Source organism: Nansenia antarctica (assembly GCF_963989245.1).
Source record: "Nansenia antarctica genome assembly, chromosome: 3".
NCBI classification, from domain to species: Eukaryota; Metazoa; Chordata; class Actinopteri; order Argentiniformes; family Microstomatidae; genus Nansenia; species Nansenia antarctica.
Window position 1 is genome coordinate 3,440,443 of NC_137688.1, and position 26,142 is coordinate 3,466,584.

A 26,142-nucleotide genomic window follows, 5' to 3' on the forward strand; every position below is an offset into this window, starting at 1 on the left:
ATGGGGGTGAAACTTCCCAGCTGTTCTCTGACCAGAGACGGTCGTCGTGGTAACGCTATAGGAGAGGTAAACAGTGCCCCATACGTAAACGTCATGTGACAGTGGTCTCTACTTTAACCTCACAGTCTGACAGTTTGATTTCAAATCCTCCAATCATTTGAGGTGTAGAGACAAAATAATTGGGGCGGCTGTGGCGCAGGAGGTAGAGCCGCCATCTAATGATCGCGCAAATCGGCGGTTCGAGTCCTGTCTGGCCACATGTCGAAGTGTCCTTGGGCAAGACACTGAACCCCAAATTGCTCCCAGTGAGCGGGCCGGCGCCTTGCATGGTAGCTTGCATTGGTGTGTGAATGTGTGTGTGTGAATGGGTGAATGAGAGGCTGTTGTAAAGCGCTTTGGAATAAGGCGCTATATAAGTGCGGTCCATTTACCAAGAAGAAAACAGACAGCTTCAGTGTCCCATTACTTAGGCGGTTAAGGCTGTTAAGGACGAGGGCACACTCCCCCGTGCGGCCCCTAGGTGTCTCCCCCACCGGCCGCCCACTGTGCTGCCTCACTCACACCTGGGTGTAATTCACCTGCACCTGTGTGTAATTGTCACTGATGCTTTATGTTCCCTCCCTTCCCTTCACTCCCTGCTCACCGTGTGTTCACTGTTAGGGCTTTCACACCGGCAAAGAACTGTGCCGGTTCACGTTCGCGTTTGGGAACCTCCGTATGAGGTATGAACGCCGGCTCGTTCACCAGACAGCGCCATTAACGTTCGGAGGTTCCCGAACGCGAACGCGAACCGGCACGGTTCTTTGCCGGTGTGAAAGCCCTATGTTTGTTGTTTGTCTCTTGAGATACGGAAGCCCTTTGAATATATACAGGTACTCTTTTGGAGTCTGTGTTCTCCGCCTTTTGTTTTCGAGATGAAGTCATGTTTGTATCCTGTTTTGCCTACTCTCTACTTTAAGTAAAGAACCTTTTCGTTTGGTAGCGCTACCTACTCGTCTGCTTGCCTTTATCTGCGCCGAACCATCTGGGTCACCTTGTTCATCACTAGATCAGCCGTGCCTTTTTTTATCTACTAAAAGAGCCAATGGGGGCCCACCCGCTGTGCCGACGGTCCACGATGCCGACAGTTTATTAGCGGATTTCTGCGAGAGCTGACAAGACGGTACATGTGGGAAAACTAGGGTTAGGGTTAGGTGCTAGGGTGCTACGGTTAAGGTTAGGGTGTGGGTTAGGGGTAGGGTTAGGGTTAGGGATTAGGGTTAGGGTTAGGGATAGGATTAGGGTTAGGGTTAGACATGCCAGCATGTACCAAATCGATGTAGCACCTAACCCTAGTTTTCCCACATGTACCGTCTTCCCACATGTACCTAGACAGAGAAGCGGAGAGCATTCACATGCAGGGAGGGCTGTCGACACAACGGTCCGTCGGCATATTGATGCGGCACCGGTCAAATGACCCCCTCTTTACAATGCTCAAGCTGCTATTTACACACAACGACCACTAGTTGGACGCTTGTAAATTAGCCTGCTTCCTACACAGAAAAACAGCTTTATACTAGCTTATCCTGATGTGACTTTGAAAATGTAAAGATACTGGGGTGGTAGAACACCACATACCTAGGACAAGTCATGAAAGGAGGGTCCTGAAATTTGATCGAGTGCAAAGATATACACATTTTTATTTACTCACATGGCTGTTCTAGTGTTATACATTACACAAGGCTCTGTGTGCAATATCTGAGCTTGCTCTGCGTGCTATTGCCTCTTGGCTAGTGGACATCATTGGCAGGATGCCCCCAATGCAGCAGGGATATATTATATCTATGTCCCTGCTGCAGCCAGAGCTGTTAGAGACAGGGGCGAGGCTGGGTAAAATATGTTTAATTGCAGTATTTTAAACTTGTAGCCACCCTCTGAGACCTAGAGCACGACATTGAATTCAGCCAAACAAAGGTACTAGTCTGGTCTGATGAATTACAAATTACATCCCCAGTGATGATGCCCTTTTGTAGTTTCACTCTGCTTTGTGGAGGTCAGTTCAGATGTGTGTGTGGGTGGGGGATGGGGGGGGGGGGATGGGGGGGGTAACCTAATGCTCTGCTCCTCCCACGCACGGTTGGTCTGCTAGGGGGGGCAGGGGGGCAAACAGGTGTCAGCTGTCTACCAGCCAGACCTCGGACAGGGCCCATGCTGGGCCTCAACAGAGGCACACACACACACACACACACACACACTCACACAGACACACATAGACAGACACACACACACACACACACACAGACACACATAGACAGACACACACACACACACACACACAGACACACATAGACAGACACACACACACACACACACACGCGCGCACACACACACACACACACAGACACACACACACACACACACACACAGACACACACAGGCACACACACACACACACACACACACACACACACAGACACACGCACACACACACAGACACACACACACACACACACACACACGCACACAAACACACACACACACACACACAGGCACACACACACACACGCGCACACACACACATACACACACACACACACACTGTAATGGTGAAATACGAATTACGTATATGTAATACTAATTGTTATTATGCCTTAATGATGTTCATGTTATTGATCATTAAACATTTATTCACTTCTTCATTTAACCATGTAACCTTTCTAGATGTGGAGTATTAAATTAACCATATATATATATTGACCAGACCGTGACCATTTGACCGTTTGACCATTTGACCATTTGACCATTTCCCTTGTGTATGGATTTCCTTACCTTGAACAGGAAACAACTTAACTAGCAGATGCAGGAGAACATGTTGATCACACAGGAGGCGACATCGTGTCACAGTGTGTTCACGATCAGTCCTTAATGATGAAAGGGATGTGGAAAGTTAGATTAACGAGCAGAGGTTGTACATTGTTTCCCTTTTTTAAATGTATCTTTATTGTATTTTATCTTTACCTTTTATTTTTACTGTTTTCCCCTGCTTTTATATTCATTCTATGCTTGTATATGTTTTTATATATGTTTTTATATTCACATTATGTTCTTATTCCTGTTGTAAAGCACTTTGAGCTGCATTTCTTGTATGAAAGGTGCTATATAAATAAAGCTTTACTTACTTACTTACTTACTTAATAATGCTACTAGTGTGACATTGTGTTCACAACCTGCCCTTAATGATGCTACTGAGATATGTTGGTATGTTTATGGCCCTGAGATGAAAGCTGAAAAGATGAAAGCTTCTCAAAGCTGAGAAGAGACACATAACTGTCCTCTCTAAGTCCCTAATGTTCCCAAGAGGTCAGGATGTCCTGTCTCCTGAACAAGAGGTCAGGATGTCCTGTTCCCTGAGCAGGCAGAGTTGTGAGACCTGGTGGTTTAAGGGAGTTAAAGCTCATTTATTCTCTTCCAGGGTTTCCGCGGGACGATAACAGATGCTCCGGACTTCGACGCCAGCGCAGACGCTGAGGCTCTCTACGATGCTATGAAAGGCATGGGTGAGTGCCACCACAGCGCCCCCTGTAGGTGTAGGTAAGAGGTGCACGGCTTGTCACTGTCCTGGCTGGCACCCCGCTGGTAGAATGAGCTTCCCACTGCTGTCAGGACTGCAGAGTCACTCCCTATCTTCCACTGTAGACTGAAGACCTCCATCTCTTCAGGCTACACCTTAACTGTCCCTCCTGAAGACCTCCATCTCTTCAGGCTACACCTTAACTGTCCCTCCTGAAGACCTCCATCTCTTCAGGCTACACCTTAACTGTCCCTCCTGAAGACCTCCATCTCTTCAGGCTACACCTTAACTGTCCCTCCTGAAGACCTCCATCTCTTCAGGCTACACCTTAACTGTCCCTCCTGAAGACCTCTACACCCCCCCCCCCCCTGTACAGTTTCTCTACTATAAAAAAACAAAACAAAAGACATCTTAATTATTCCTTCTTCTAGCATTATGACTGCCCCTGGCCTGAGCATAGATTACTTTTTCCCTGCTATGACTGGTGGATGGATGATTTGCTTACTTGTAGCTCTTGTAGAGAAGTGGAGAGAGATGTGCTTTAGATATATTTATCTGCTTTAGATACCAATAGATATGAGCCATGTCCTAAACTAATCTACGCTTGCTTCATAATCTACAGGCAGCGACAAGGAGTCCATCCTAGACCTCGTCACCGCTAGAAGCAACGCACAGAGGCAGGAGGTCGCCGCAGCGTACAAATCCAGCTATGGACAGGTACGGAGATGCAGTATGCTCACCTCTATCAAGTGGGATACGGGGTGAAGTCAATATTGTATAATCTACTGCACATATTGTACATACTGTATGTTGACATAATGTGAGGCTAAATGCGTGACTGACATGAATAATACCAACCGCCATTTCACCAGGACCTGATTGATGATCTGAAATATGAGTTGACGGGCAAGTTTGAGCGTCTCATCGTCAGTCTGATGAGGCCCCAAGCTTATCACGACGCCAAAGAGATCCACGATGCTGTCCAAGTAAGAGTCAAACACACAGAGTTAAAACACCTGTACAATGTCCAGATGCTCAGAGAATCCTTTATATGAGGAAATAAAGTGCTACACATTCCATGAGTCCCCCGAGTAGTACATTCTAGTACATCCTACCCTGGGAAAGACTGCCTTTGCTTTAGTGCTCCTAGCTCTAGGAGCAACACACTTTGAAGATCGATGTACTACCGAACTTTGCACAGTTCAAGGTTTTGATCTATAATCACTGCACTTTTTAAAAATATTTTATTCTTAGTTTTTATCCTCTTATCTTTGTTTTTAGTCTTGATTTTATCCTGTGCATGTGATTATGTTTTACTTTGTTTTACCTACCATGTTATTTTATCTTGTCACTCGTCGTCTGGACTTTTGAGTTTAAATGAAGGTTGAATGAGAATGAGTGTTGAAGTTAGCTGGTGCTGCTGTATTGACATGTGCTGCTCCATTCAAAGGGGGCCGGAACAGACGAAAAATGCCTGATTGAAATCCTGGCGTCCCGGAACAACCAGCAGACACACGAGCTGGTGGAGGCGTACAAGGAGGGTGAGAGCCTTTCTACCCAGCCAATCACAATCCTTTTTATTGCCAAGTATACTCGCACATACAGGAAATTGACTTGGTTTGGTCGGTGCATAGGACATAAAGATAAAAACAACAATGTAATAAAACAACAATACTGTATATAAGCAAAGATAGTTATTATATATATATATTCGTTATTGTCAATGGATTTATAAAAACATTTAGACTATTACACTGTTTTTGTCTGGTGTGCATAATGAATATATCTTTGTTGGCTGTAGAAATGATTTAACAACTAGGGCGTAGAAGACGACTGAGTGAGTGTGGTGTGTCTGTCCCCAGAGTACGGCAGTGACATTGAGGAGGACATCATCGGGGACACCTCGGGACACTTTAAGAAGATGCTGGTTGTTCTACTGCAGGTCAGCGCTCTCATAACCTCTCATATCACTCCAGCACCCTCTAACCCCGATTCTTTTCTCTGATCTGGGATCAGATCGAGCTGGCTGATTTTCCCCTGTACGACTCAAAATCAAGATCTGATCCTGGATCATTCTGATCCAGATTAAACGTTTTTGAACAACTGGGTCAGGTTGACTTTGTACAGTATGTGATTGTTGTCTGTTGGTCTGATCCAACAGGGGACCAGAGATGAGCCGGGGGTGGTGTACCCAGACCTGGTGGAGGAGGACGCACAGGTGAGAATGTTCTGCAATGAGTAACCATGATGACTGTACCTGTACGTTCAGTTAAAACTAGACAAACTTACATCCAGCCCAGACTGAACAGCAAACAGTGTGCAGTTCACTGACCTCTGACCCTTCTATCATCTCCTCCTCCTTCTCTCCCTGTATGTACCCTCACCTCCTCTTCCTCCACTCTCCTCCCCCCTCCCTCCCATGCCTCCTCCCTTCACTCTCTTCCCTTCTCCACTCTCCTCCCATCCCCTCCTCCACTCTCTTCCCTCCTCCCCCTCCACTCCCCTCCCACCTCCTCCCCCTCCACTCTCCTCCCCTCCCCCCTCCTCCTCCTCCCCTCTCCTCCTCCCTCCTCCTCCTCCTCCCCTCTCCTCCTCCCTCCCACCTCCTCCCCCTCCACTCTCCTCCCCTCCCCCCTCCTCCTCCTCCCCTCTCCTCCTCCTCCCCTCTCCTCCTCCCTCCCCTCTCCTCCTCCCTCCTCCTCCTCCTCCCCTCTCCTCCTCCCTCCCCTCTCCTCCTCCTCCCCTCTCCTCCTCCCTCCCCTCTCCTCCTCCCTCCCCTCTCCCCCCTCCTCTCCCCTGTAGCACCTGATCGCTGCAGGGGAGGAGCAGTGGGGGACTGAAGAGGCGATATTCATCATGCTGCTGGGAAACCGCAGTGTGACCCACCTACAGCTGGGTGAGTAGGGCGCATGTCCCTCAGTGGGGGTCAAAGGTCACGGAGGTGTGAGGAACTCTCATTAGCGTGGGGGTGTGGCGTCTACGTCTGCGTGAGACAATTCAGAGTCGCCTCACACCTCACATGACCTTTGACCTCTAGTAGGGGTTGTAGGGGGAAGGGTCGTTTGGCTTGTCTGGGGAAGGGAATCGTAAGATGGGGGATGCAGAATTGATGTCTCCCCCTTCAGGGACGCACTTTACACGAACTGATCTAAAACCGTTGTATTTATGTTACATGATAGTTAGATGAGTTAGATAAGAACAGTGTAAGCACACAACTCGATACGTAAATGCCGGTGAGTCGTTATGACAGTTCACACAGTGGCTGTAGCGCAGGAGGTAGAGCCGCCGTCTAATGATCGCAAGGTTGGCAGATCGGCGGTTCGAGCCCCGGCTGGCCACATGTCGAAGTGTCCTTGGGCAAGACACTGAATCCCAAATTGCTCCCAGTGAGCGGGCCGGCGCCTTGCATGGCAGCTTGCCGCCATTGGTGTGTGAATGTGTGTGTGAATGGGTGAATGAGAGGCTGTTGTAAAGAGCTTTGGAGCAGCAAAAAAGGCGCTATATAAGTGCAGTCCATTTATCATTTACATGAACTGATCTAAAACGTGGTATTTATTTACATAAAGTAAATAGTAGATGAGAACAGTGTTAGATGAGTTAGATGAGTTAGTGTAAGTACACACAACTCGATACATAAATGCCGGTGAGTGGTTATGATAGTTCACACAGCCTCACTGAATACCGTTTTAGAAAATGAGTCCCTCTTCTTTTCCTCCTCTTTGTCTCCTCTTCTGCAGTGTTTGATGAATACCAGAAGTTAACAGAGAAGTCCATAGAGGACAGCATCAAGAGTGAGCTGTCTGGAGACTTTGAACGACTGATGTTGGCAGTTGGTACGTTTTTTTTGGACTCTCTCTCATATCATTTCAAGGTCTACTGTCTACCCTAACCCTAGTCTGTACCGTAGTCACGCTCTGAAACACAACTGGACCGTTTGACCTTTAGTGCTGCATGATTAAGAGCGTCACCCATTAATGCTGTGTCTGGTGTTTGCGGTGTCTTCCCACAGTGCAGTGCATCAGGAGCGTCCCTATGTTCTTTGCCAGGCGCCTCTACAAATCAATGAAGGTACGTAAGTCTGCTCAGCAGCAGACTGCTGGAACGCCTTCATTTACCTCTTGGATCAACAAAGTCTGTGTCTCTCTCTGTCTCTCTCTCTCTCTGTGTCTCTCTCTGTGTCTCTCTCTCTCTGTGTCTCTCTCTTTCTCTGTCTCTCTCTCTGCCTCCTCTCTCTCTGTGTCTCTCTCTCTCTGTGTCTCTCTCTTGCTCTGTCTCTCTCTCTCTCTGTCTCTCTGTCTCTCTCTGTCTCTCTCTGTCTCTCTCTGTGTCTCTCTCTCTGTGTGTCTCTCTCTCTGTCTCTCTCTCTGCCTCTCTCTCTCTCTGTCTCTCTCTGTCTCTCTGTGTGTGTGTGTGTGTGTGTGTGTGTGTGTGTGTGTGCTAACATAATTGCTTCAGCGCCCTCTAGTGTCTGACTGAGGTGTTGTCGTCTCTCCAGGGTCTCGGCACAGCTGACAACACTCTGATCCGGATCATGATCTGCCGCTCCGAGTTAGACATGCTGGACATCCGGGAATGCTTCCGTCTCCGATACGAGAAGTCGCTGCATAACATGATTATGGTACCTCCTCTTACCCCCTTAACAGCCATGGGTGGGGTCATTAACACTAGAACAGCCATGGGTGGGGTCATTAACACTAGAACAGCCATGGGGGGGGGGGGTCATTAACACTAGAACAGCCATGGGTGGGGTCGCTTGTGTGTAAGTAGCAGATTACCGTTCTAAAGACTATGGTCATTTGAACCCCGAGGCGGCTCTTATAGTAGGTAAAATAGGCACGGCTGTTCTAGTGCTAAGACACAAAACAAAAAAATAACAAAACAAAAGGGATCTTAAAATGTTAAAGTGTACATTTGCTTCATATTCAGCCTTGATGTCAATGAAAATGAAGGTTATCTTCTTCGTCATGGTATTAAATGCGGTACATTACTAAACACCACGTGGTAGATGACCCTGTCCATCTCACCCTCTGTGTTCTCCGGTGTGTCCTGTGTGTTACTGAAGTGAAGTGAAGTGAAGTGAAACTTTATTTATATAGCGCCTTTCGTACCTAGATGCAACTCAAAGCACTTTACAATGATTGAAAACAAGGTTACAGAATAGAACAATGATTGAAAACAAGATTACAGGGGGGGGGGGACATGAGACAACAGGAAGGGAGGGGAGGGAGGGGTTACATCTTTGCTTACACTAAACAAGCATACATGTCAATAACACTAATAATAACTTGAACCCAACAGGACGACACGTCGGGGGAGTACAAGAGGACCCTGCTCAACCTGTGTGGAGGAGACGACGAGTAAGTTACTGTTGCTACGGTTGCTATAGTTACTGTTGCTATAGGTGTGTGCTGTAGCAGTCCATAGGGACCAGACAGGGGCAGCAGTGCACCATCTTTGAGTATTAGGCTAGCTATTCGGTTGTTAAGTCGTGACGTGTTTCCGGGTCCAACGTTGGCTGAGGCGCTCTCTTCGAAATGCCTCAGTAATAATAATAATTCATTATATTTGTATAGCGCTTTTCCGAGTCTCAAAGACGCTGACAATATGGGGAAAACGGGATAGTTCTGTGTCCCTTGTTGTATGAATAGATCCCAGTCTAAAAAAGGATTAAACTGTCATTCTACCGCTGTAGTACACTGGTACTCTGGTGCGGGGAATTTCTGATTTGGACCCGGAAATGGCTAAACGTCACGTTTGACGTCAGACTTAACAACCGGATTGGCAGATCCAAGAAAACATTTACTTAGGAGACATTCAAGAAATTGAAACCCAAAGCTTTCTAAAAAAGGGAGACAAATAAGAAAGCTTGTCGTAGTTTCAGAATGAGTAGACATTTTGCCAGAAATTCATACGTACCTCCTTACAAGCCAGCTAGAAGGGCCAGAACAAGATAGTTTTTTTAAGCGTAGGCGACTTCGTCAGGGTTCTTTGGTCTATTTCTGGAACAAACAGACTGCTAAGCAACAGAAAATGATGTACCGGTAACGATGTCAGTGTACCTTGAAACATGTATTAACAAGTGAACAAAGAGTATGTTATGTTTAGATACTGTGTACTCTTTGGGGGTGTGTGTGTCGAAGAGTGTGTTGAATTGACTCACTTGTTGTTAAATTGGTTGTTTCAGCTTAGCTGGAGAGTTCTTCCCTGAAGCTGCTCAGCTAGCCTACAAGATGTGGGAAATTAGTGCCATGACCAAAATCCAGGTTCAGTCTCTCTCCTTCCACCCTAGATGTCACTGCATGCCCGGGCCCCTGACAACAGCATGCATCGGTTACCCTAACAACAGCCTGTTTCCTCGCTGCGCCTCAAACGTGTGCTGATAACCCCGCCTAGCGCTTTCCCTCTCCACAGCAACACCCTTGTTTGCTTGCTAGATAGGATCAAAACGCTGTTCATTTCACAGATTAAAGTGCTGAAATAAAGCCACTTCCTGTTACGCTGCTCTGTCCAAGCTAGGCCCGAGGGACCTGTGAATGGCCGACACAAGCCTGTCTCGCTCTCACAAGCCTGTCTCACTCTCACAAGCCTGTCTCACTCTCCGATTATCTGATTCAGTTGTTTCTCTGCCCTGAAATGTTTCAGTTAAGGCTGACATTTTGTACCTGCCTGTGCTGCAGACCTGCGCATGTTTACTTCTGTGACCTGTTAGATCCAGCATAGTGACATTCTTGAATGAGGGTTGTGTTTGTGTGTGTGTGTGTGTGTGTGTGTGTGTGTTCATATGCATGTCTGATGTCTAATGGCTGTCCTCCCCCCTCCATCCTCTCTCTCCTCAGCCCAGACCAACCATCCGCCCTTCCGTTTCATTTGACCCTGGCAGTGATGCTCAGGACCTGAGGAAAGCCATGAAAGGCTTTGGTACGCAAGCTCTGACTGTAATGAGTCACTATTGATACCCTTACAGTATACATACTGTAACCAGGGAGTAGCTAAAAGGACTGTAGAATTTAGGAAGGGCTGGTTATCTAACTAACTCTGAGCTAAATAGGCAGTGTAGGAGGATAGAGGTAGGGGGCGCCAGCAAACCTTTAGACTAGCATTACTATCGTTAGCATTAGCATTGGAATTAGCATTAGCATTAGCATTGGAATTAGCATTAGCATTAGCATACAAACAACTAAACACACGGTAATGTAGCAAAGATGAACAAACACGTTTATTTACACAAAGGATATATACATCCCCATATATATACTCCCTCCCCGCCGGCCACACACACACTCAATCACTCACTCACAGTACCTAGCCTGGAAAAGGCTCAGAGTCCCGGACTGCAAGGAGCGCGTTGAGGCCTGGTTGGAGCTCGCATGTGCTTTCGAGGAAGGCAGCAGACAAAAGGGGGGGGGGTGACGTAGCAACTTGAAGGGAAAGGGGCTTCTTCGGAGTCCACGACGAGGTGTGAAGGCTCAGGTCCGGTGATCCACGGTCGGTCGCAGTCCACCTCGTGAAGGCGACGGCTTTGTCCACACTGGGTCTCGCTTAGTCCAACGGTAGCAGCCGGCGGCTGGCAAGGCTAGCTAACGGGGACACAGCTAAACTGGTTCAGCTTCAGCACGGTGTGCGTGTTACTGACTCCGCCATCTTAGATCGACTTTCGTTTCTCTCTCTCGTTACTCTCTCTAGTTACTCTCATCACTCTTCTTCTCGTCACACACTGACTCACAGAGCACTTCCGTCCCTATATATACACCACCGAACCTAGCATCCGGGTCACGGACACACCCCGGATATACCACGTCATTAAACATATACATAAACATTACAATAACAATACATACACCTTCATAAACGTACAGGAATAGTATAGAAAATAAGAAAGTAAATAACAGGGCAAAATAGGGCTGATTTGGGGAAACTAAACTGGCTCTAAACTGTGGGCCTTCACAACAGCCGCCCCATGAAACCCTCGGTTTCAGTTAACTAGGGAAGGCACACTGGCTAGGCTGCTCTAGCAGCGTGAGGTAGGAGGTGATAGTGTCCTTCGTAATTTGAGGGAGCTCAATCAGGCGTGCCACAGGTCGGGTGTAAGTGCGACCACCAACGTCCACGATGGCCGTCCGCACCCTTCCATCCGGACCCGGCAGGACCTTGGTCACTCTGCCTGTCTGCCAGGCGGCGCGTGGAAGGGACTGGTCGATCACCAGTACCACGGCACCTTCGGACAAGTTGTCTCTCTCCCTCAGCAGAGTCTTCTGCTTCTCCTCCTTCTCCAGGGCGCGGATGTGCTCCTCGAAGCAGATCAGAGCGTCTTCCTTGTCCATGTTCTGCAGCTCCTCGTACTCAGCGAAGGTGGGGTTGTCCAGCAGGTACTGCTGGGCCTCGGACCAGGTGGTGCGGTAGGTGACGTTGGCCATGTTGTCCAGAATGTTCTTCAGCGCCTCCCAGTTCCTCTTCCTGAGCTGCTTGGCTTGTTCCTTCTCCTTCTTAGCCTTGTAGGCCTTAAACGCTTGCTTCTTCTCACTCAGCTTGGGCAGGGCGCTGTAGCGTGGGTCGTTGATGATCATTCTCATGGCTTGCTCCCATGACGCGTTGGATGAAACACCCTTCTCCTTCAGAAGCTCTTTGAAGGCCTGCTTGGCCTCCTCTTTTGGGTTCCACTTGTGCGTTTTCTTCGCCAACTCCGGCCTTTCCTCCTTGGAGGCGTCTACAATACTGGCTGAGACTTCCATGGCTGACGTGTACTCGACGGAGTTGACGGGTGCGTCAATGCTGACCTCGGCCACGTGAGGGTGCATGGCCACCTGCAGGTGTTCCTCGGCAACAGCTGTTGCCGCCATGGCCTCCATGTCCATCATGGTCGCCATGGTAGCAGCAGGATCAACCTGAAGAGTGGGGACGGGGGCGGTGCCAGGAGCTGCAGCTTCTACCGTCCCATTCTCCTCCGCTTTGATCATCGCTTCCAGATCTTCCAGCTCTTTGGGCTTGGTCCACCGGGACTCCTTAGTCTGGGAGTTGTAGTAGTAAGGCTTTCCCGTGTCAGACTTGTACTCCTTCCACGGGCACTTAGACAACATTTGCTCAGCAGGAGATTTCAGGTCGTCTGGTTTCTCCCATGAGGACTGTTTAGTCTCTGTGTTGTAGAAGTAGGTCTTCCCATCCAGAGACTTATGCTCTGTCCACAGAGGCTTCTTCTTCGGTTGGTCATCCTGTGGTGAACCATTTGTGGTACTAACTGTTCCAGGTGCACTGGCAGCAATAGATTCCACTCCAGGCGGTCCGGTTGGTTGGTTTGCTTCTTCGGTTCGGACATGGAGGGATGACGTAGCTCTCCCGTCTCTATCTCTCCCCTCGGTAGCGCCTTGGAGGGCCCACCCAAGCGCAGTCTTAACAGCCATCGGGCAGCCTCGTGGTCCTCTCAGCGGAGGACGGAGCGACACGATCAGTTCAGCGTTGTCCGAGCCGATGAGAAGGGTTGGCTCCGCTCCTTCTATCGGATGTAGGTCTACTCGCCGTAGGTGGGAATATCTTGCGCGTAATCTCTCCAGGGGGTAGTCGTAGCGGGAGAGCGCTAGCTGGTCTGCGGTGAAGACATTCCGAAGCCGATATCTGTCCGACGGCCGCCCCGCCGGGGAGATAGAGAAGTTGATTCTCGCCCCGGTGACCTCTTTAAGGTCGCGACGTATCGTGCGCAGAGTCAGCTTCTCCGCAGTCCCTTGGAGCCCCAACTGGCGCACTGCCCCCTGGAGAAGGATGGTCCGTTCCGACCCGTCGTCTAGAACGGCGTACGTGTCGTACACAGCGTTGTTGTGGTGAAGTCGGACCTTCACCACCTTCAGTAGGACCTTGGAGCCGCTGCTCCGGGCTGGGTCTAGGTAGTAGACAGGTGTTGCCTCTTCCGGTGCGCTACCGGACCTAGGGCTTCTGGTGCCCTCCGTGGACCTGGCGAGGGAGACCTCGTGTAGGATGTTGAGGTGGACCTCCTCACAGCGGTTGCACTTTCTCCTCAAGGTGCAGTTCTTAGCCAGATGGTCGCGCCCACAGTTCCAGCACCTCTTGTTCTCCTCGAGCCACCTCTGCTTGGCCTCGGTACTCAGGTTGTTGAAGTCACTGCACTCATTGAACCAGTGCTCGCTGGTGCAGTACGGACATGGCGGTGGACCTCTCCGTCCCTTTTGAGGGGGTTGAGAGGAATCCTTTCCCTCAGGTCGGGCTTTCCTCTCTCTCCGAGGCTCCTCCTCCGTGTGCAGCACTCCTACTGGGCGTCCTCTGTTCGAGCTCGGCCCGTCCCAGCGGTCTCCCTTCTCCCTCTCCTTCTTCGGCTCAGCGTAACCCATGGCGTCTACGTTGGTGTCATGCACTTCCTCCAGTAGGAACTCCGCGAAGGCCGCCATGCTCAGACCCAACTTCCCGGGGTTACGAACGCGCTGCTGTCGCCGGAACCTCTCCTGCCGGAAGCGTGGGATCTTGCGGAGCAGCCGCTCTACGTTGGAGGTGCTGTTGATCTCGCTGGCGCCAGCTGGGCCCTGCGTCTTCAGCATTCCAACCAAGGTGTGCACGCGGAGCGCGAAGTCATCTAGCGCCCGTTCATCCTTGATGGGGGCCTGCTGTTCGAGGGCTTGCAGTTCAGCAAGGGCGTGGTTCCAGGGACGACCGTAGCGGGCATCCAAGTCGGCGAGCGCTCTGGTGTAAGGTGTCGGTGCGGAGGCATGGGCCAGAACCATGTTGTGGGCTCTGGGGTTCCGCACATGCTGAAGGAGAATCGCATATTTGTAGGACTCGGAGCAGGAGTCGTCCAAGAGCGTGTCTAGGCAGATGCGTAGTTCCACATACTGGCTCCTGTCCTCGTCCTTGAAGAAGGGGAACTTGGGTCCCTCCACCTGGGGAAACATCCTGTAGTGGATGATCGGGGCTGGAGTGACGGTCTGGGTGTCCGGCCTGCATGCATTTTGGTTCCCTGGAGGACCTAGGGGTGTGCTACGCTCTTGGTGAATGGCTCCCCTCCCGGGCAGCGACGCTGGCTCCCTCTGGGCCGCGTAGCGGTCGGGTCCCTGGTCCTCTTCCTTCCAGGTGGTCAGCTGGGCCTGTAGTTGGACAGTCATGGCGGGGGTCATGGAGCCATCGGCGGGGGGTTCAGGAGATGGCACTCGAGAGGGCCGTGCGGATGATGCTCTGGAGCTACGGGCCGACGGAGCTCTGCTGATGCACACGTCGCGCATGGTCTGCATCACTTCCGCTATCGTCTCCGCGTGCAGTTGCTCTCTCGCCATCTGCCTCTCCGCCGCGCGTTCCGCCCCCTCCATCTGGATGCGTTCCCTCTCTAACGCCTCCTGGTGCTGTCTCTCCGCCGCACGTTCCGCTCCGTTCATCTGGAGGCGTTCACGTTCTAGCGCCTCCTGGCGCTGCCTCGCCGCCGCGCGTTCCGCCCCCTCCATCTGGAAGCGTTCACGCTCGAACTGGAGGTGTTCCCGCTCTAACGCCATCTCGGCCTGTTGGCGCATACATTCTGACCGCGCGGCACTACTCCCTCTGGAGTGCAGGCTATCCGCCCCAGAGGCAGAACTGCCCACGGAAACCCTGGACCGGGAGGAAGCCACTGAACGGCAGGAGCTAGGTCTCGAGCGCGCCGTACTGGGAGGCAGATCGTTAAGGCTGAGGCCCTCCCTCTTCCGCCCGCAGGCGCTGTCGGACCGGGCCTCTCCTTCCTGCTCTTCCGTTTCTACGGCAAAACCCTGCTGTTCTGCCATCTCATCCTCAGGCTGGTGCTCTTTGAGGGCTGTCTCGGTGCTAGCCACCCGCGCGCCGGCGGACACCTCGGCCTCTCCGACCACTGTATCCCGTGGAGTGCGCTCCTCACTACCACTCAGTGAGCTTTCGAGCTCAAGCTCATACTCCTGTAACCTCGGAGGCAACCGCGGGACTCTCTGTGGTCGTGGCTCTGGCTCAGGGGGCGGAGAAGGGGGGGTAACTGTCTGGTCTGGTTGGCTGCGCTCAGCCATGCTATCACTACACTACCTATCCGGCTCGAAGGACCAATTGTAACCAGGGAGTAGCTAAAAGGACTGTAGAATTTAGGAAGGGCTGGTTATCTAACTAACTCTGAGCTAAATAGGCAGTGTAGGAGGATAGAGGTAGGGGGCGCCAGCAAACCTTTAGACTAGCATTACTATCGTTAGCATTAGCATTGGAATTAGCATTAGCATTAGCATTGGAATTAGCATTAGCATTAGCATACAAACAACTAAACACACGGTAATGTAGCAAAGATGAACAAACACATTTATTTACACAAAGGATATATACATCCCCATATATATACTCCCTCCCCGCCGGCCACACACACACTCAATCACTCACTCGCAGTACCTAGCCTGGAAAAGGCTCAGAGTCCCGGACTGCAAGGAGCGCGTTGAGGCCTGGTTGGAGCTCGCATGTGCTTTCGAGGAAGGCAGCAGACAAAAGGGGGGGGGTGACGTAGCAACTTGAAGGGAAAGGGGCTTCTTCGGAGTCCACGACGAGGTGTGAAGGCTCAGGTCCGGTGATCCACGGTCGGTCGCAGTCCACCTCGTGAAGGCGACGGCTTTGTCCACACTGGGTCTCGCTTAGTCCAACGGTAGCAGCCGGCGGCTGGCAAGGCTAGCTAACGGGGACACAGCTAAACTGGTTCAGCTTCAGCACGGTGTGCGTGTTACTGACTCCGCCATCTTAGATCGACTTTCGTTTCTCTCTCTCGTTACTCTCTCTAGTTACTCTCATCACTCTTCTTCTCGTCACACACTGACTCACAGAGCACTTCCGTCCCTATATATACACCACCGAACCTAGCATCCGGGTCACGGACACACCCCGGATATACCACGTCATTAAACATATACATAAACATTACAATAACAATACATACACCTTCATAAACGTACAGGAATAGTATAGAAAATAAGAAAGTAAATAACAGGGCAAAATAGGGCTGATTTGGGGAAACTAAACTGGCTCTAAACTGTGGGCCTTCACAACACATACATATACTGCATATACTTACTGTAATAGTGAGGTGTGTATATATAGGTATTTTTTTGGCACTTTTGTAAGCTACTGTTGTTAGTTTAGTTTATATTGTCATTGTGTGTCTGTTTTAGCTTTAGTTGCCTCCCTCAATGGGACCTCCCAGATAAATAAAGGTCATTGTACAATAAATATGTTTTCCTGCCATTTCTACAGGTACTGATGAAGACATCATCATTGACATCATTGCACAGAGGAGTAACGAACAGAGACAAGAGATCAGACAGGCCTTCAAGTCCATCCTGGGCAGGGTAAGACCTAGGGGCGTCTCCAGACCTGAGACAGAAACCCTTGAAGACGACTCATAAGACAACAATACCCATAATGCTTTCTGGATTTTATTTACAGTTTCTCTAACAGTTTCCTCCATAGACCGACATGATGATAATAGAATTGCACATCACCCATTTTAGGAGGTCTCAAGATTCAAGATTCAATTCCAGATTTATTGTCTGTCACACAGTGACATAAATTCTCCTTCGACAGGCAGAAGTGCAGCTCAAGAATACAGTTCCACATTAAAAACACACATAGGACCGTCACATACATTAATACATACAATAAGAACAGACAGACATAGCAGTGTTTATAAAATGTAGTGCCTATTTAAAAAGTCCAGTCATTTAAAAAAAACAAAAACAAAAACAGTCTAAGTCTTCACAGTGGAAGTCTTTACAGTGTAAGGCAGGAACCTCATTACCTCTTCCACTACCACTGTGTGGGCTGGAATGAGATGATATCAGTCCAGTGAGTGGGTGATGCCTGGCAGTCATTTTATGCCAGAGTGTGTTGACCCTGCATTGGCTATAGATGCTCAAAGATGAGATGTTAACCTTTCGTGAGCTTAGAATGATAAGGTTCTATCTCTGTTTAGAATGATAAGGTTCTATCTCCGTTTAGAATGATAAGGTTCTATCTCCGTTTAGAATGAGAAGGTTCTATCTCCGTTTAGAATGAGAAGGTTCTATCTTCGTATAGGGCAGTTCAGAGATATTGAGCGTCAACGTTTTTACATTCCATTATGTTTTGTGAGATGGAACCTTTGTATTTTATTAATTTCTAACTAAAACATTTCAACATTTTAAAAATAACACCACACAGGCATTAATAAACACCTAATGGATCAGATAATGTAAAAAAACTAAATTTTGACCAAAAATGGAAATAGAACCTTATAATTCTAACGTCACGCTTTGACTTTGTGTACAATATTATGTCCCCCTCGTAGGATCTGATGAAGGACCTGAAGTCCGAGCTCTCTAAGAACCTGGAGAGGCTGGTGATCTCTCTCATGTTGACCCCAGCAGAGTTTGATGCCAAAATGATGAGGAAAGCAATGGAGGTAGGAGGAGATGGAGGTAGGAGGAGATGGAGGTAGGAGGAGATGCGTGTCTTGAGATGTTGAGTTGGAACATAATCTAGTATGTTGGCAGACAACGGGCAAGCCTACAGGTTCTCACAAGTGAGTGAGTGGGGTGAGATCTGACAAACTATGAATCAAACCGTTGAAATTGAAATATTATTGCCTCATCGACAAGCTGCTTCCTGGTTGGCTCGCTGGCATGAGGCGATGGACCCAGGAAGTTAGAGAGAGAGAAGGGAGAGAGAGAGGAGGGAGAGAGAGAGGAGGGAGAGAGAGAGAGAGGAGGGAGAGAGAGAGAGAGAGAGGAGGGAGAGAGAGAGAGAGAGAGAGAGAGGAGGGAGAGAGAGAGGAGGGAGAGAGAGAGAGAGGAGGGAGAGAGAGAGAGAGAGAGGAGGGAGAGAGAGAGGAGGGAGAGAGAGAGAGAGAGAGGAGGGAGAGAGAGAGAGATCTGTATTAGGAGAGATGGAGAGAGAGGGGGTAGTTATCCACACATCTGATCTGAAACAACAGGACAAGTCAAGGTGATAATATCAACATCATCATATGAACATTGTGATCATCATATGAACAGTGTAGATACAGTAGAGAAGTTAGAGAAGCAGCTACTGAGAGGCCTGGAATGTATAGTCTTGACCTAAGCAGGAATTTCTTATCCAGATATCTCAGCTTTTACATTTTACATTTTTTGATTGTACTTACAATCAATACATTTGACTGAAGTAAGTGAATCATCAATCAACCAGTCATAGCAGGAAAAGCAATCTAGCTCAGGCCAGCGGCCATTGGCAGTCGTCGTGCTAGGAGAAGTTTTTTTAATTTATTTTTTAAACCCAATGCATTAATAAGAATGTATGCAAATGTATTTTTGGATGGTTTCATGCTGTTCTTCAGATTATTGTATGAATAAGAGGTGTATATATCAGGGTTCCTGCGCTGGTCTTAAAAAGCCTTAAAGTCTAAAATCCAGGAATCCAACCCATAAGGCCTAAAAAGGTCCCAAATGTCAGTTATTCAGTCTAAAAATGAGGTGCTAGGTCTTAAAAATGAGATCCTGCAAGGAAATCAGTCCGACCACATCTATTTACGCGGAAATTAATCAAGCTGGAACCCCCAAAAATGCCAATTCACTTCCTTTTTTGTCTGTATGCATGGCAGTGAAATCCCTAATTTCATCACCTCGAGGATGACAAAAAGCTATCATACGGTGTTGTGAATAGGTCTAAAATTCGAGGTCTAAAAAGGTATTAAATTTGACTTGTTGAAGCTTGCAGGAACCCTGATATATACAGTATGTAGTGTTCTCTCCCTAACGCCTGTCTGTCCTGGCAGGGGGCGGGGACCGACGAACACGCTCTCATTGAGATCCTGGTAACCCGGAGCAACGAGGAGATCCACGCTATGAACGCCGCCTACGAGCTCGGTGAGGCCTAATAACGTTTGTGATGTCATGTTCTCTTGAGTGTAAAGAAGTGTGATGTTTTTATTTCCTCTAGTTCTGTTTTATGTGATATTTGTATTTCCTGTAGTTCTGTTTTATGTGATATTTTTATGTCCTGTAGTTCTGTTTTAAATTGTTTATAACATCTGAGGCCGTATTTCCTCTGTGGATTTACCTGCCCAGGGACTGCTGATGTCATTTAGCTACCCAGCTAATTCAGGGAGAGTCAATGACTGTCCATTGTCCCTTTTAAATAAACGAGAAAAAAAAAGAATACAAAAAAGAAATACAGACTACTGTATTCCTACTGTTGCTTTTTCTAAACGCACTTTATCTATGGCTTATTCCAGCGAATGTTCATTCCATTTTGGTCCTCTTAAATGTCTGTGTCGGTATCTCAATGAACTCAATGTGTCTTGAAGGCTACGGGAAGACCATGGAGGACGCCATCCAGTCAGAAACCTCAGGCCTCTTCAGTCGGATCATGGTTTCCCTGGTCCAGGTAGGTACATCTCCTCATACACTCACCGGACACATTATTAGTAACACCCGTACACCTGTCAACAGTCCAAGCTGGTGGAGGTGGTGTAATGTTGTGGGGAATGTTTTCTTGGCACACTTTGGGCCCGTTAATACCAAACAAACATCGCTTGAATGCCACAGCCTATTTGAGTATTGTTGCTGACCATGTGTATCCCTTCATGGCCACAATGTACCCGTCTTCTAAGGCTGCTTCCAACATGATAACGCCCCATGTCACAAAGCAAAAGCCGTCTCAGACTGGTTTCATGAACATGTACTTGCATACTGTAAATAGCCATCTTTAAGTGTTTTATACCAACCTACTGTACTGTACATGCTGTAAGTCTGAGACTCTAACACGCCGCTCTCTCCCCAGGGGAACAGAGAGGAGGGGCCAGCAGACTTTGAGAGAGCTGATGTAGACGCCCAGGTAAGTACCTCAAGAGGACAACATGCTAGACTGTATCTCTGTCTCCTCCTCCCTGTTTACTGTGATGGATAGATGGACAGATGGATGGATAGATGTATGGATGGATAGATAGATAGATAGACAGATAGATAGATAGATAGATAGATAGATAGATAGATAGATAGATAGATAGATAGATACATAGATAGACAGACAGATAGATAGATAGATAGATAGATAGATAGATAGATAGACAGATAGATAGATAGATAGATAGATACATAGATAGATAGATAGATAGATAGATAGATAGACAGATAGATAGATAGATTGGTACTTTATTGATCCCCGAGGGGAAATTCAGGCGGAAATGCAAATGCAAATTTCAGGACCCTCCTTTCATGACTTTTCCAAGATATGTGCGTTCTACCACCCAGTATCCTTACATTTTCAAAATCACTTCAGGATAAGATAGTATAAAGCTATTTTGCATTTTTTTTTATGTGTAAGAGGCAGGCAAAAAAAAAGAAGCGCCCTCTAGTGATCTCTGTGTGTAAATAGCAGATTTACATTCTAAAAAGGGGGGTCTATTTGACCCCCAAGGCGGCTCTACTAGTAGGTAAAATAGGCACGGCTGTTGTAGTGTTAATTGTTGTATTTTTGCAGGAACTCGCAGACTCACTCAACGATGAGTCTGAGGAGATGGAGGTGAAGTTCATGAGCCTCCTTTGTACCCGTAGCTTCCCCCACCTCAGGAGAGGTAAGGACGGAGGCGGAGGAATTCGGTTGTTAAGTCTGACGTCAAACGTGTACATTTAGCAATTTACGGGTCCAAATACAAACTTCCCTGCACCAGAGTACCAGTGTACTAAAGCACCAGAGTACCAGTGTACTAAAGCACCAGAGTACCAGTGTACTAAAGCACCAGAGTACCAGTGTACTAAAGCACCAGAGTACCAGTGTACTAAAGCGGTAGAATGACAGTTCAATCATTTTTTAGACTCAGATCTATTCATACAACAAGGGACACAGCACTTTCCTGTTTTTCCCATATTGTCAGCGTCTTTGAGCCTCGGAAAAGCGCTATACAAATATAATGAATTATTATTATTACTGCGGCATTTCGAAGAGAGCGCCTCAGCCAACGTTGGACCCGGAAACACGTCACGACTTAACAACCGAATTACAGCGTGAATGAGGCATTGGCTGCGTGCGTAAATTCGCTCTGAGAGCGACGGACCGCACACTGGGTTCAACGTCATAGTGCGACCAAGTCATTTGATGACTGGACAAGAGGCATTCCATGAGTGCTGATCAGATTTCCAGAGCGGTATTTACGAACGCACCCATTGTATGGAATTAAATGGACTGCTGCTGTGGGTCATTGTGTGTATAGCCGCCTACTACTGTGTGCAGTATCAAATAATAAATCACACCAAAAGGATGGGATCTGAACCGCCCGTGTCTGACAGTCTGTCAGATCTGCAGAGTCACTACCCATCTTCTGTCGGAGACTGAAGACCCATCTCTTCAGGTTACACCTTAACTGCTCCTCCTGAGACATCTACTGCCCCCCAGCACTGCGTCTCCTGAAGACACCCGCTTTTCCCCTTTACTGTGTCCCCTATGACTTCTACTGCCCCCCTTGTACTGTTTCTCTGTTTCTCCAGTGTCTAGATATATTTAAAAAAAACTATGGCCCCGGGCCTGAGCTAGATCACTCTTCCTGCTACGACTGGTGGATTGATGATTCACTTGCTTAGTCAAATGTATTGATTGTAAGTCGCTTTGGAATAAGACGTCTGCTAAATGCCAAAAATGTAATAAAAAAATAAATAATTAACATGTCATTCCTGTTTGCAGTGTTCCAAGAGTTCGTCAGATGCACCAACAAGGATATTGAACAGATCATCAAGAAGGAAATGTCGGGAGATGTTAAACGTGTCATGTACGCCATTGGTAAGGTTTTACAAAGTCAAAGAGTTGAGTAAGACCCCCCCCCCCCCCCACCACATCAGACAGGCCAACACCCTCCCAACATTTAAACAGACCCTCAAAACCCACCTCTTCAAGCTCGCCTTCACCAGTTAACCCTCTCCCCCTCCCCTTCCCATGTGTCCCCAGCACTACCTTAATTCGGCCCCTATACTTTATTTATTTATTTATTTGTATTATTACTACTACTTGTAAAGCGTCTTTGAGTGTCTAGAAAAGCACTATATAAGTCTAATTTATTATTATTATTATTATTATTATTATTATTATTATTATTATTATTAATGAAACATTTACGTTTGGGTATGGAAAAATATTGAGTCTGTTTCATATTCTCAGTCCTACCTCTCCTGTCTCTCTTCCCTCTGCAGTGTGCAGTGTAAAGAACCAGCCCCTCTACTTTGCTGACCGGTTGTACAAAGCCATGAAGGTACATCTATCTTAATGGTATTCTCTAGTAGATCGATCTGCATATCTTAATGGTGTTCTCCAGTTTCTATTCCACCGGATAGCAGATCGTGTTAGCTGCAGCGATTACAGGTGTTATCTAAATGCTGTTGAAGGCGGCTAGTTAGTTAGTTAGATAGTTAGTTCGTTAGTTAGTTAGGTGGTTAGTTAGTTAGTTAGTTAGTTAGGTGGTTAGTTAGTTAGTTAGTTACTTAGGTGGTTAGTTAGTTAGTTAGTTAGATAGTTAGTTAGTTAGTTAGTTAGTTAGATAGTTAGTTAGTTAGTTAGGTAGATAGTTAGTTAGTTAGGTGGTTAGTTAGGTGGTTAGTTAGGTGGTTAGTTAGTTAGTTAGTTAGATAGTTAGTTAGTTAGATAGTTAGTTAGTTAGGTCGTTAGTTAGTTAGGTGGTTAGTTAGTTAGTTAGTTAGTTAGTTAGTTGGTTAGTTGGTTAGTTAGTTAGTTGGTTAGTTAGTTAGTTAGTTAGGTGGTTAGTTAGTTAGTTAGGTGGTTAGTTAGTTAGGTGGTTAGTTAGTTAGTTAGGTGGTTAGTTGGTTAGTTAGTTAGATAGATAGTTAGTTAGTTAGTTAGATAGTTAGTTAGTTAGTTAGGTGGTTAGTTAGTTAGTTAGTTAGTTGGTTAGTTAGTTAGTTAGTTGGTTAGTTGTAGTGAACTGTCTGGACAATCTTTGAATCTGAATCAAGTTCATTGTTACACCACATTATACGTAAATATACGTAAATATCTCCATAAGTATAGGAGAGTACAATTCTTAAGACATTGCAGCAATAACAGAAAATGGCAATAGTTATAATTAAAAAATAAATAAGACAAGAGACAATAAAGTAGTATAATAATAGAAATAACAAATAATACACACAGCATGTATCACTATTTGCACTTCTGGTTGGATGCTAAACTGCATTTCGTTGTATTGTACTTGTACTCTGCGATGACAATAAAGTTGAATCTAATCTAATCTAATAGTAAGTAAAGTAAGTAAGTAAAGCTTTATTTATATAGCGCCTTTCGTACATGAAATGCAACTCAAAGCGCTTAATAGTATGAGTATAGCCCTGAGGTAGCAGTAGTAGGTTGATTGTTTTGTATTGTGATTCTGCACGGAAGAAGAGTAGCTATCGCTATGGTAACAGCTAACGGGGATCTTCTGTTCAGGGCATGGGTACAGATGACAGGGCTCTGATCCGGATCATGGTGTCCCGCAGCGAAATTGACCTTTTCAATATCCGCAAAGAGTTCAAGGACACTCAGGAAACCTCCCTCCACGAATTCATCAAGGTAGAAACCATGGTCGTAAGTTATTTTATTTTATGTCTACTAAAATACTTCTGTATTTTATGCATCTGCCGTATTATGTCCTAGTTTAGAGATGCTTGCATCCTAAACATGTCTGTCCACTAACCTCTTGTGTCTGTTTGATGTCACTGAGTTGGTAATTCCACGCTGTGGAGTTGGTAGCACACTAAGGCACACACACCGTATCATCGCAAGGTCCCTGGTTCAATTCTAGCCATCAATGTATCCTGCATGTCATCCCCCCTCTCTCTCTCTCACCCATCCTTCCTGTCAATCTCTACTGTCTCTATCCTCCTCTCTCTCTCTCACCCATCCTTCCTCTCAATCTCTACTGTCTCTATCCCAATAAAAGCCGAAATGCCCTTAAAAACATATTTTAATGGATATCAGCTTTCAGTAAAACAAAGACTTTATATACATTCCCCCCTTTTCTTGTGTGTGTTGTGGCCGATCTTTGTTTTAGTTCATTCATTCATAAAAAGCTGCTTCCTTCACCAGGGTGATGTCTCAGGTGATTACCGCAGAACCCTGCTGATGCTTTGTGGAGGAGAAGATGAATAGGAAAAGAGGAATACCACCTACCATGGAAGTTTCTGGAAGTTTCTAGAATCATGACGAACACACTGATTGGCCCTCTGGAACACTGACTGACCTGACCAGGGGGGTATGCCATCAATGTCGCTAAAGGAAAATCCAGGCTTATTTTCTTAAGTTTCGAGACTTATCAAAACAAAACAAAAAAGCCTGGATTTTTCCTTTAGCGACGTTGATGGAATACCCCCCTGATCTAGCAGTTGATTAACACCCTTGGACCAGTTGCTTTAACTCCCTCGGAACACCCTGGAATGAATAGTCAGTGCGCTCTGTATGTCCCTTACCGCTTCCACTCCTCTGCCAAAAACAAAACAAACCAAGTGACCTTTAACCTTCTAGCCTCTCCAGCTAAGCTCCCTGCTGTCACAACTGTGTCATATAGCCTGTCTTTATGTCAAATTGGAGAATATTTTTTTTTTCTTTTTTTTTTTACAGAACCCCAGGCGTAGTGGGATTATATTTACAGTGTGAAATAGGAAACTAGCTTGGCTACATGTCTGACTTCAACCTATTCAACCGACTTTTAGTTGTTTCAATGGTGCATTCACAATGTAGTTAAGCCATCCAATGAATACAGTATGATTTTAAGATACATATTATGTCTGTCTCCACAGAATACAATAAAAAAAGTCATGCATAAGAATACTTTGTTTGTTTGGCTTTTCCTTTTTGTGGTGTGGAATACAAACGTTTCAAGACAATTTTAACTGATAAGATATGATTCCATTATTATTATTATTATTATTATTATTATTACATCTGTTGAAACAGCATCAAATATGTGTGAATAAAATGGCTTAAGCTTGAGTAAAACACCCTTCACAGCTTTGGAGACCATCTACCTGTTATACCATCAAGGTTCTACAAAGAGGAATATAACCTCTATCGGTATCTATCTAACCTCAACAAGCTAAGCAATAGCAAATAGAGGGGATCCAAATGCAGTTGTTTTATAACTACCTGCGAGTCTGCAGTCTAGGGGTCCACCTCCACTGTGATCAATCTACCAGCAGGGGGCAGCAGACGCAGTATTTGAACTTATATATATATATATATATTTATACTTTATTGCAGGACTTTACATTACATTTCACAAGTTCATTTCACACACTTTACACGTTTTCTTCACTTGTTTAAGTTCATCCTGCATCATTTTTATTTTTATTTTTTATTTTTATAAAGAGAACAAGAAATAAAGAAAATAAAGAATAGAGACTAGAGAGAAAATATAAAAAAAGAAGAGAGAAATTATAGGGATAGACATAGAAAAGTAAGAGACAAAGGGAGGGGGTGGGAGGGGTGGGATCGGGGAGGGGGGGGGGGGGGCTTCCTTCCTACTCATTCATTCGGTCCATTTACTCCAGTTCATAGTGAATTGCTCTTCACGGCCTCCCACTTTGCAAGTAATTCTTTCCATTTCTTTTATCTCTTCAACAGTTTTTTTTCCAATTATT

The 26,142-nt window shown here is 46.7% G+C and overlaps 2 protein-coding genes across 2 annotated transcripts; one reads left to right on the forward strand and one right to left on the reverse strand.

Annotated features, from left to right (window-relative positions):
• anxa6 (annexin A6) lies at window positions 1-24,655 on the forward strand (the record flags this gene model as incomplete). Its single annotated transcript, XM_080526293.1, has 24 exons — window positions 1-66; window positions 3,452-3,540; window positions 4,177-4,267; window positions 4,423-4,536; window positions 5,001-5,091; window positions 5,413-5,492; window positions 5,712-5,768; window positions 6,353-6,446; window positions 7,288-7,383; window positions 7,560-7,618; window positions 8,046-8,168; window positions 8,849-8,907; window positions 9,735-9,813; window positions 10,387-10,468; window positions 16,763-16,857; window positions 17,835-17,948; window positions 19,299-19,389; window positions 19,830-19,909; window positions 20,306-20,359; window positions 21,005-21,098; window positions 22,202-22,297; window positions 22,705-22,763; window positions 23,954-24,076; window positions 24,593-24,655. 24 exons carry the CDS (start codon window positions 1-3, stop codon window positions 24,653-24,655), a joined length of 2,049 nt encoding a protein of 682 aa, XP_080382419.1.
• On the reverse strand, window positions 11,017-16,727 carry LOC308152224 (pre-mRNA-processing factor 40 homolog A-like; the record flags this gene model as incomplete). The annotated part of the gene is made up of 3 exons (XM_080525148.1): window positions 11,017-11,123; window positions 11,766-12,845; window positions 16,691-16,727. 3 exons carry the CDS (start codon window positions 16,725-16,727, stop codon window positions 11,017-11,019), a joined length of 1,224 nt encoding a protein of 407 aa, XP_080381274.1.
• Window positions 24,656-26,142: the final 1,487 nt, after the last annotated feature.